This window comes from Carassius carassius, chromosome 7 (genome assembly GCF_963082965.1).
Source record: "Carassius carassius chromosome 7, fCarCar2.1, whole genome shotgun sequence".
Classification (NCBI taxonomy): Eukaryota; Metazoa; Chordata; class Actinopteri; order Cypriniformes; family Cyprinidae; genus Carassius; species Carassius carassius.
The window spans coordinates 13,161,575-13,173,316 of NC_081761.1; the positions used below are offsets into that span (position 1 = coordinate 13,161,575).

General features: G+C 39.3%; 1 protein-coding gene across 4 annotated transcripts in view; it reads left to right on the forward strand.

Annotated features, from left to right (window-relative positions):
• LOC132143568 (testican-3-like) overlaps positions 1-5,852 on the forward strand; it is a 44,284-nt gene extending 38,432 nt beyond the window's left edge. For all 4 annotated transcript variants that reach the window (XM_059553912.1, XM_059553914.1, XM_059553911.1 and 1 more), the window contains 2 exons: positions 2,164-2,301; positions 5,456-5,852. In XM_059553912.1, coding sequence (XP_059409895.1) covers positions 2,164-2,301; positions 5,456-5,601 — 284 coding nt within the window. In that variant the 3' untranslated portion in view covers positions 5,602-5,852. The remainder of the gene's footprint in view (positions 1-2,163; positions 2,302-5,455) is intronic.
• Positions 5,853-11,742: the final 5,890 nt, after the last annotated feature.

The window sequence follows — 11,742 nt, forward strand, 5'->3', positions numbered from 1 at the left end:
GGAACGCACAGTGACGGCTCTATGCCTTCCGGCACTGAATTATAAAAAGACAAAAAAGAGAGAAAGAGAGAAAAAAAAAACTTGACTATAGTGATTTAGTAGAAAGAATCTGTGAAGTTGAAATGCAATGAATGTGCGTGAGAGACACACAGAAAGCAAGCTCTCGGAGGTGACAGTTATGTTCTTTGACATTGAATATATCATCTCCCTATCTATGTGAGTGTGGCTGTGAAACATACTCGGTGGCTGTTAGGGCTGCCCCCAAATAGTCGACTAGACGTTAGTCGATATGAAGAGGGCTTGGTCGAATACATTTTCATTAGTGGTTAGTCGAAAAAAAAATCACGTGAAAAAATTACGCAATCAGCGGCTGCGCAGTCAGTGTATGACATGACATCAAAGCAACGAGAGATCAACGAGATCTCGTGCCTCGCGGTATACCAAAGCGCACTTGTGGGAGAGGTGTCTGGCTGATGCTAATAATTATGTCAGGAAAAAAGTCCAAAGTGTGGGATCATTTTGAAAAGTCGAAGGATGACCCTAAAAATGCTGTTTTTGCAAACTCTGCAGGCAAACATTTGCCTATCACTCGTCAACATCGAATATGTCTTATCATTTAAAACATGTAAGTAGTAACGTTAACCACCACATGGCCCCTCGTTTTAACAATAAGGATATAAACACATTTGCGCTGTTAAGTTAAATCATATTCATTCAGAGGAGGGTGAGTCTGAACCGAAAAAGGAAAAGCAGGCAGAGATATCAATGCTGATGGCCATTGATGAGGAGGAGCATGCAGAAGAGAAGGATGAACTAAAAATGTACTTGGCAGATAAAACAAAGGTTGATTCGGGACCATTGGCATGGTGGCAAAAAAATGAACAGCGATATCCAAAGCTCGCTAAAGCAGCTAAACGCCTCCACTGTATCCCTTCCACATCCACTCCATCAGAGCGCATCTTTTCAAAGGCCGGCTTCATTGTGAACAAGTCGAGAAGCTCCCTTCTTCCCAACAATGTGGACAAGCTGGTGTTCCTCTCACATAATATGAAAAAAATAAAATCAAATTGAAAGCTTAGGTAAGAATACTTAATTTCCTTTTTGTAGTGTTTCTGTTTGCTATCTGTTAGGCTATATTAAAAAAAAACGAGTATTTTTATAACGGGTAGGCTATACAAATAAATAAATACATATTATTTTTATTTATTCGTTTTTATATAATGCAGAAGTTGTTTTTTTATTCTGTAAAAAATTAGTCTGATGTTTGCAATTTGTTGTTTCAGGTCAAGACTCATCCGTTGTCTTAATGGCAATTTGCGGTTTTGCTCTGATATTTTTGGATTTGTATTAGTGTTCTTTAAATTATTTGTTCCACATTTTGTCTTCAATATAGTTGTTCTAAACAATTTAATCAAATACTTAGGCTGTTGATTTGTTTGCCACCTTCTTTTTTTATTCTAAGTTTTGGCGTTGTGCGATGTGCCATGTGCATTTATTAAATTGTTCGTTTTTGTTAATTCTCCTTTTGAACAATATAAAAATTATATTAATTTTCCACTGTATTTTTATACCAAACAGCGTTTTTGCTACAGTATTTATTTGTTTTGTTTTTTTGCCTTGTTTTGTACTAGGCCTAAGTTACTAATAAGTTTATTTAATTTATTTTAAAGAACACATTTTTATTTTATTCAAAACTGTTTTTTTTTTTACATGTAACGGTTACAGTTTGTATTTTTGATAATAAATTATTAAAATGCACAGGCAGTCTGATTGCTGTTTTTATGTTATAATTAGCCTATAACGTTCCGGCCACTGATTTTTGTGTCCGTAAGCGCTGTATACTTTAAACGCTTTACTATTCTGTTTTAAGCGCTTCATTTTCATTTTGAATGCTCTAATATCATGCTTTAGCATTTTCTGTCATATGGAAGTGTTAAACTTCAACTTGGACTATACCTTTCCTTGTATATATGCAAGTTTTTATATTAATATCATAAATGAACGATTATTCGACTAATCGCTAAAATGCAGGAGTGTTAGTCAACTAGGAATATCTTTAGTCGGGGGCAGCCCTAGTGGCTGTGTATAATCTGGACTGTGATGTAATGTTTCCTGACATTAGGACTGACGCTAATATGTGTGTGTGTGTGTGTGTGTGTGTAGGTCCGTACATCCCCTCCTGTGATGAGGATGGCTTCTACAGGCCTCACCAATGTCATGGCAGCAGTGGTCAGTGCTGGTGTGTGGACCGCTATGGAAATGAGATGGCTGGGTCTCATACCCACGGCCCTGCTGACTGTGGTAAGAGGGACTTGTCACGCTGTCTGGTCTCTGTTTCCCTGGGTGTCCACTAGTGGGCTCACTTCCCCTTAGGCACCTCACCGTAGGCACTACAATTCCCACTAGCCTTGTCCCTTCATCACAGTAATTGCACTCCTGTTAATTACACCAGGTGTCTTCACTTATTAGTCATTAGCCTCACTATATTTACCAGTCTTTTCCTGTTGTCTGCATGGAGTCCTTACCTTCCGTTTCCTGCCGTACCCAGTCTTCTCGTCTCCCGAGTTCCTCGTATTCCGAGTTCCTGTTCCCTTTCCTTTCCACCAAGAGGGCAATGAGGTGGGTGCCATGGCACAAATGTTCTGGACCCTAGTAGAGGGTTTGGGATATAATGATGCGGCCCTAAAGGACTATTTCAATAACGGGCTGGATGACCCGGTTCCTCAAATAGAAATGGATCAGTTGGACACATTTGGGTTCTGGGAATTCGTGTGCTACTTGCAGCATCGGCTTCCGTGGGATGCCCCAGCCACTCCTGTCTCTCCCGGTGGGATGGCCGATTCTGAACCGGGGTCTGCAAACAGGAGGACCGCCATCCCAGCACCACTGCACAGTATGGCCGCCAGCCCAGCGCCACGAGTAAAGATGGACGCCAGCCCAGCACCACAGCACAAGGTGGTCGCCAGCCCAGCGTCACGACGCAAGATGGCCGCCAGCCCAACGCCACGGCCCAAGATGGCCGCCGCTTGTCCAGCGCCTCTGCACAGAATGACAGCCACAGTTGACCCTCCAGAGTCGAGTAAGGTTCCTGTGGACCCTCCAGAGTCGAGTCAGGTTCCCGTGGACCCTCCAGAGTCAGGGCTAGTAACCGTTGACCCTCCAGAGTCAGGGCTAGTCACCGTTGACCCTCCAGAGTCAGGGCTAGTCACCGTTGACCCTCCAGAGTCAGGGCTAGTCACCGTTGACCCTCCTGAGTCAGGGCTAGTCACCGTTGACCTTCCAGAGTCAGGGCTAGTCACCGTTGACCTTCCAGAGTCAGGGCTAGTCACCGTTGACCCTCCAGAGTCAGGGCTAGTAACCGTTGACCCTCCAGAGTCAGGGCTAGTCACCGTTGACCCTCCAGAGTCAGGGCTAGTCACCGTTGACCCTCCAGAGTCAGGGCTAGTCACCGTTGACCCTCCTGAGTCAGGGCTAGTCACCGTTGACCTTCCAGAGTCAGGGCTAGTCACCGTTGACCTTCCAGAGTCAGGGCTAGTCACCGTTGACCCTCCAGAGTCAGGGCTAGTCACCGTTGACCCTACTGAGTCAGGGCTAGTCACCGTTGACCTTCCAGAGTCAGGGCTAGTCACTGTTGACCTTCCAGAGTCTGGGTTAGTCACCGTTGACCTTCCAGAGTCAGGGCTGGAATAAACATACCTGCAATTGGATCTCTCTCTCCCTGTGTTTCACTGTGTTTCACGATCGTCACAGGACTGCATCATTTGACACTTCAGATATTTTTGAAAAAAAGTCAAATAAGTAATGCGTTTAATCTGTACAATGTATGGATTCAATGACTCTTAGGCTGATGTGATAACTGATCATTTTACATTTTGCATTTTATTCCTTCCAACTGGAACGGCAAGCTAATTAGCTAATAGATTATAAAGTTCATACAAATTGATCTTAATTCAAAACAAAAACAAAAATCATACAATCTGGAATTTACAAAACAAGTAGTGTATATTTATAGTACTGCAGCTATTTTGACCATCAGAATATAGCAAGTATTTGTGGAATAATCACTTCAGTTAGTTATTGAGTCCAATAAAGAGTTGTGCCACATCTCACTGTTTTTAACATGACACATTTTTTAAGTGTTGTTCATGGCGTGAGATGCTGAAAAAAAAAAAAAAAAACGTGAGATGTGGCACAACAGCCAAAGAAGGTGTCTTGTGTGAAAGTGTTTTTGAATAAAATGAGCCCAAACAGTGCATGATGCTTAAAATTCATCTACAATACACTGTGCATGAGAACACTTTTTAATGCGTATGAAGGGGTTTTGTTTGCATATTCCATAAAAGTTCAAAAGAAAATATGCAACCAAATATACTGTAACAAATGACTGGTTAAATTATTATTAAACCATATGATATTAGTATATACTACCATTAAAAAATGTGGGGTTAGTACGATTTTTAATATGTTTATGAATAAATTATCTTCTGTTCGCCATCCAATAAAACCATAATATTGTGAAACAGTTTGTAATATTGTAAAACAATAATACAATAAAACAATAAAACATAATATTGTGAAACAAAATTGTAATAATCTGTAATGATAAATCTGAGTTTTGCAGCCATTACTCCATTCCTCAATGTTACAGATCCTTCAGAAATCATTCTAATATGTGACCCTGGACCACAAAACCAAGTATATTTGTAGCAATAGCCAATAACACATTGTGTCTCTCAAAATTATGCTTTTTTTTCTCTTATGCCAAAAAAGATTAGGACATCAAGTAAAGATGATGATCATGTTTCATGATCCACTATAAATGTATATAAAAAATCAGTCAGGCAAAAAATCTGTAAATATATAAAAAACTTAATTTTTGATTAGTAATATGCATCATTAAGAGCTTCAATTGGACAACTTTAAAGGCTTTTTTCTCAATATTTAGATTTATTTTTTTGCACCCTCAGATTCCAGATTTTCAAATAGTTGTATCTCTGCCAAATATAATCCTATCCTAACAAACCATGCATAAATAGAAAGCATATTTATTCAGATTTTCATACAACATATACATTTGTAAAAAGGAAAAAAATTAGGTTTGGATTTTGTGGTCCAGGGTCACATATTCTGATTTGGTTGATGTTGAAAACATTACTTTCTTCTTAATATTTTTGTGGAAACAGGATACATTATACACGTGCTACATATTTTCAAGACTCTTTGATGAACAGAAAATGCAAAGGAACTACATTCATTTAAAATTGAATTCTTTTTGTAAAATTATTCTTCTATTCATTTAACGTTTTATTAGTTAAATGCATCCTTTCTGAATAAAAGTATTTCATGTAAATAAATAAAAAATCTTAAGCATTCCAAAACTTTCAACTCAAGAAAAGTGTGTCATTTTAACAGCTAGAAGTCAAGAACTGAAAACAGCTACTGTTTTTCCCTGCAGTTGTGGAGTCTTCTGGAGATTTCGGCAGCGGTGACTCTCTGCTCTCAGACGATGAAGATGGTGATGTTGTAAATGATGAAGAGGAGATGGGAGATGATGATGATGAATATGAACAAATTGATGATGAGTATGGGTACCTATCATAATCCGTTTTCCACTGTCTTTTTTTCACTTATTTTAAAACATTTTAAAACAAGGAACCAAATAAATGACAGACTTTCATTTGGCCTTAAAGCACGTTACTAGGTGATCTCGGCAGAGTGCAGGACTAACATTACTAAAGGGTTCATCTACCCCTGTGCCGTATAACATTTGTACAAAATTAATAACCACATTTCATTTGTATTACTTTTCTTATATTCATCCAAAGTTAAAACGTATATGGACAGACTTAGAAGTTCTGGAATTCAGAAGCAGGTTTTTTATGAGAGATTATTGAGGGTTAAATGTTTGCACTTATAAACATGCACACAAATACATGCCAACACACCTGACACCTGATAGGATGTGATTTTACATCATGCCATGAGGAGCTAACATCCATATTCATACATCTCATAAAGGTTCACCATAAATCACATACCTACATTGACATTTTTTTTTCATCAGCAGAATGAATACTTTAACTTATGGGGAAAAAAACTATCAAAATGTATTCAATGTTTGATATGTACTGTAAATGTGGACATTTTAGAGGAAATTAAATTGTTAAGACCCGGCCTAGAGTGACCACACAATAAAATCCATGTGACTGCAGTCGGTGTTAGAAGAGAACAGAGTCATGCTATTTACAGAGGCTTAAACACACACACACACACACACACATACTCGCACACACTTATCTTTAAAACACAATGGCAGTCCTTGGGCATGAGGTGCCTTTGATGCAACATGGAGGAGCGGTGGAAAAGGTCTGGGGATAAAGAAAGAAGAAGATATTCAGTGTTAGAATATAGAACTTGACTGCCGTATGAATATAAAAAAGAGAGGTTTTGCGTCACATTCTCTGTTGTTTTGGTCTATGGGAGAAAGTGAAAATTAGTAAGTTTCGATATGTTACTGTAGACGATAAATCATACGATAGATGCTGCAGCTGTCACTTATTCTCCTCGTCCCTCTCAGTGCTTCTGCATTTTCTGTCAGATCTGTTTTCATGATGTGCATATGAAAATATACATTTCCTTCTATGGACTTTGTGGTGTTTTCTATGGGGGATAAAAAAGTTTGGTCTAATGAGTTTGATAATCCGTTCTCAGAAGTCAAAGGAACCACCTTTATCAGTGTTGTCCAGCTGTTGTTATAGAGAGAACAAATTTTGGTTTCTTTGTTTTTTACAGTATACATACAGTATAATTTGCTCAAATAAAGTTACACAGACCAAAACAAGAGTTTTTGTACAGTAATTCTGTGTGTGTGTGTGTATGTGTGTGCGCAAGTGTGTCAGCGAAGGAGAAAGAGAAATCCTGTTTGTCTGGTCTGGTTAGTGCTGCATTATGTATAAATGCCATTTTAATATTTTATATACCACAATTTCTCATCTGTACACACAGAGACTCAAACACACACACACACACACAAGTAAACTGGGGCATCTGTGAGGTTAAACACTTGTTTAATCATTAAAACAAGCATGTGCCTGTCAACTAATGTGTGTATGTGTGTCTCTGGATCAAGATTACACTGTAGTTCTGTTGTGTAATTTAATCTCTTGCTGAATTAAAATACATGTGCAAAATTCAATTAAAATATGATGCAAAGAGAAATTATTGGCTTGGAAACTAAATCGCACTATGCGTGTAATGTAAGGCTGTGTGAGTGTGTATTAGTTTGTGACTGTCCTCAGCTCTCTAAAAGGAACCAACTGGATAAACAGAAAGTGTTTTCATTCTACAGCTTTTCCTCTTCCTGTCATAGAAAAAAATCACACTACTGCTGGTTTAGGATTGAAGTCTCACACACAAAGGATAAATACAAAGGATCCAGAATGCAAATAGGTTTGAATGCAAAGAGAGCAGTACTACATGTACATAAACACACAAAAAGCAGCATATTGAATTTCTATAACATAAGATTTGCAGGCAGTTCTTAAAAAAACAAAATGCTATCTATTTTTATAGGTGACAGTGATCACTGGTTTCATCATGTATTCAAGATTACAGATCAGTTTTCCTCGTAATCTGGCAGAGACAGAGTCTTTAGATTGAAATTCTCTTACATAATCAGCCGAATTATAAGAAATTCAGCCTCAAACCGCTTTAAATAAAACAACATCAAGACTCACAACACATACAGCATTGACCCTTAGTCTCTTTAAAAATAAAAACAATGTTTATTCCAGCTTTAGCCGAATGAAGACCTATTTAATTTTCCTGGAACACACACAAGGCCGTGATCTAAATGAATTTTTCATTGCAGTTCAGAATTTTTTTTTTTTGAGGAGCAACCTAAATTTAGGAAACATTAGCACCCACATATGCTGTATAAAGCCACAGCAGAATATCTTTAAGACATTTAGATTATATATATAGTGTAGTTAAGGGAGTAGTCCACCTCAAAATGGATAAATCTGTCTACGCACTCTAATCGGTTTACTCACCTTATTATTATTATTAATATTATTATTATTATTATTATTAATATTGTCAAACCCAAAAGTAAAATTGTTTAAAAAAAGGTTAGAATTATAGATGGATGGATAGACAGACAAAACAGTGGCATTGTTTCAAGTATTATGGGATGGCATATTGGTATATATATATATATATATATATATATATATATATATTTGAAGAAAATATAATGTCACGCAGGGCGTGGAAATGGAAATAACATTTTAATGTTTTTGTTTACTGGAAATTATATTATATTTTTTTTGGAACTTGACAGTAAAAGCCATTTCTGTACATTTTTTGGTTGCTTTTGTGTTTTGCAGATAAAAAAAAATCAATATTTCAATTTGGATGAACTGTTCCTTTAAAGGAACACATTTTTGAATCCATTCAGCGTATTTCCGGGTTTTGCGGTACAACTTTTAGCTTATTGTAGCAGCATGGCAATAGGCAACAGAAACTATAACACTAGACAGAGGACGACGCCACCCCAGGACTTGCACCCAGGGAAATAAAACGCACTCTCAGGTGCTAATCAAGGCAATACAGGTTCAGTTCCACAAAATAGAGCGGGAGACGTGGGTACCAGAATACAAAGCTTTATTAATCCAAGAAATAAATTACTAAAAAAGGAAAATCACATGAGCGCTGGCACACTTAATGATTGGCTACTTGTTGCTGATCGCACAAAAAAAAAAAAAAGTAAAGATTTACAGGACTGTGGTCAGTTGGAATCAACTCACAAAATGCAATTATCACACACTATCGGTGCACCCATTCACACACAGGATACCCAGTGAGATTTTGGTTGGTTATCGACACGCCACAACACTGCACACGGTGATAAGATAGCACCACCACCGCACACGTGTGGAAATCTGCCTCCCTGTCCTTTTGGGGTTTGACCCACAGCACCTGTAAATGAACAAACTAGTTCAAAAACACAACCAAAAAAGGAAGCCAATTTACAATTCAAAACATTCACAAGATAATAAAGAAATTAACAAAAATGAAATACACACTGGGCTCAAAAGAAATGAACAATCAAATAATAAATTTAGACAATTTAAATCATCCGGCCTTCCACATTGAGTACATATAGGGCAATATGAGCCATCCAACAAAGCAAATACAAAAAAGGAAAGAAACGAATGCACAAACAAACTGGGAACAAGACAGCAACATTTCCGAATACTAATGTTCGAAGTCCTGCCCTACAGCAGGAACCCTCCAACGCACGAGAACCTCAGCCACGTTAAATGAACAGGGCCGCACGAGCACTGAACCAGAAGTTGTTAATAGAAACTGGAAAAATGCAGCCAAACGCCACACCAAAGCAGAGCCATAAACAAGGTACACGATGGTTTGGGAGCCAGGAGCGGGCAGCAACGAACTGCTGCAATGAAAAACAACTAGTTCCCACATTATGGTTAAACTTTGTACTATAGTTCTTACATGTACCCGAGTAAGCAGTCTGACCAAACACAGGTCGCAACATTAACCAGTTGACTTCATGCGGCTATAAGTGATACAAAAATACAAAACACTAACATTAGCACAACAAGAATACAAAGATGCCAGAAGTCACATTACTCTAATGCTTACCTTTTGGATAGATGCACAAAAAGAACCTAAATTGTGCCGTGACCAAGTTAGCCACACTGCTAACAGTGTAAACGCTGGTACCAGAAAGGGGCGGGGCACCTGAGAGCAACACATCCTTGTCACACAACTCTACCTTTTATACGCTCACTCATAAATACTGATAGGCTAACAATCCTTACAATCAATATAGGAGCATCTAACCATCCTGCCACAATCTACCCCTGCTTCTTGTATCGTCGTCCCGACAATGCCATACAAAAAGATAAACCCCTAGACCACAAGACTCAACACCAAGGCCTATAGAAGACTGAAATCCCACTTGAAGCAGCCTCAGATGAGGACATGGCCTCACTGGTCGCCTCACCCACGGCCCGTGGGAGACGATAAATGTTAGGGTGTTGGCCAGCAGTAGTTCTTATTGTCCTTCTCAGTACGGCTAAACCAGGAACAGGGAGGTCTGTAGATACAGCCACGGATACAGGAGGCAAGCTCCCATCTCCGGAGCACAAGTGTCCCGAGGCCTCTGGCACCCCTGTCACAGACCAAGAGGGTGCTAACCCACTCTGTGGTGCAGATTCGACCATTAAGACTGTGGTGGCCCAAGCCACACAGGATGACCAATTGGCAAGGAAGGGTAATAGCCAGCAATGGTAATACCAGCACACAAGTTATGTTTTAGGTACACAGGTTAAGTAATTTTTTGCAATAGCCACACCCCAAACAATTCAGGATTTAGAAATATTGATAATTTATTTCAGTTATAATATAATATTATTTGCTTTAGCCATACACTGTTTAAATGGAGTGCACACATTTCCACATTGTAGGGCTATGTAAATATTTTCTGTTTATTAATCATTGTTTCTTTGTTACCATGTTGGAGAGAGCTCTGTCCTGGGGGGGGAGAAAGGTGTGGCCAAGGGTGGAGGACTGTGATATCCTGTGACCTGCCAATTAAGCCATACCATGTGCTGCCATGTTGGAGGGGGGTTTTGGGTTTAGTTTGTTGGCTTTGTGATTGTTTGTATTTGTCTCCCATTTTTCGTTTTCCCCTTTTTGTGTAAATTGGTTTGCCCAAGCCACTATATATGTTCCCTGCTGTCTCATTCTGTTAGGTCAGGTTGTTAAGTTCATATCCTGTTTTGTTGTATACCGTTTTGATTATAGTTATATTTTGTTGACCTCTTTTAAAGACCTAGTTGTTAATTTTTTGGTTTCTATTGTTCAGTAGTTTTTTTGGGGTGTAATAAAATAACCCATTTTCCAAAGAAACTTCTGTTTTCCTCATTGCCGGACTGTTTGGTCCCTGACAAAGACAGAATCTCTTAATGCCAACCTAGGTTGCATGGAGAGGCAAACTTGAGGGACTTCGGGAACTAAAGCCAACAAGTCACCCTCATCCAGCTCATCCTTAGAAGGCAATGCTTTTCCACTCAAAGGGCTATCATTAGGGTTCTGATTTGGAGAACATCTTTGAATCCTGGCTTTCAACAGGGAACGGTGAACATGCTTTACCTTGCTCAGCTCATCCAGCTCATCATTGTGTACAGCACCACCATCTTTTGGTGCTTTCACAAAAATCTACATAGTCAATATGCTCCTGTACTGTGGGACCCACCAGAGTCATATGAACACTTACCATAGCCGTGGCTGACCTCACTTCACTTATGCTTTCAGGTAAACTAATGACAAAAACACCGTCCAAGGTACCTAAAGATGTCCTCGGGTAGAGTACAACCTCAGTAACACCCACATTCACCACAGGTAAATAGGCTGTCCCCCGAGTCACTTGAACCAGTGCAGGGGAAGCCAGCAGCCCAGCAGGTAACCCCGCCTCAGGTGGTTCAAACAGCACAGTACCAGTAGAATAATGCTCTGAACAGGTTGCTGCTACAAGCCTCATCGTGCCCCCCGGAATGCGACACACCCCATGCCCCCACACCCGAACTGTACCAGCATGATCAACAGAAAACTGAGTATTAGCTTGATGACAATGCTGCAATGCATGCATCACAGGACCAGGGGCCTGTGACACGGCAGGTAAATCAAAAAGGGATATGCTGTGTTTTCCAA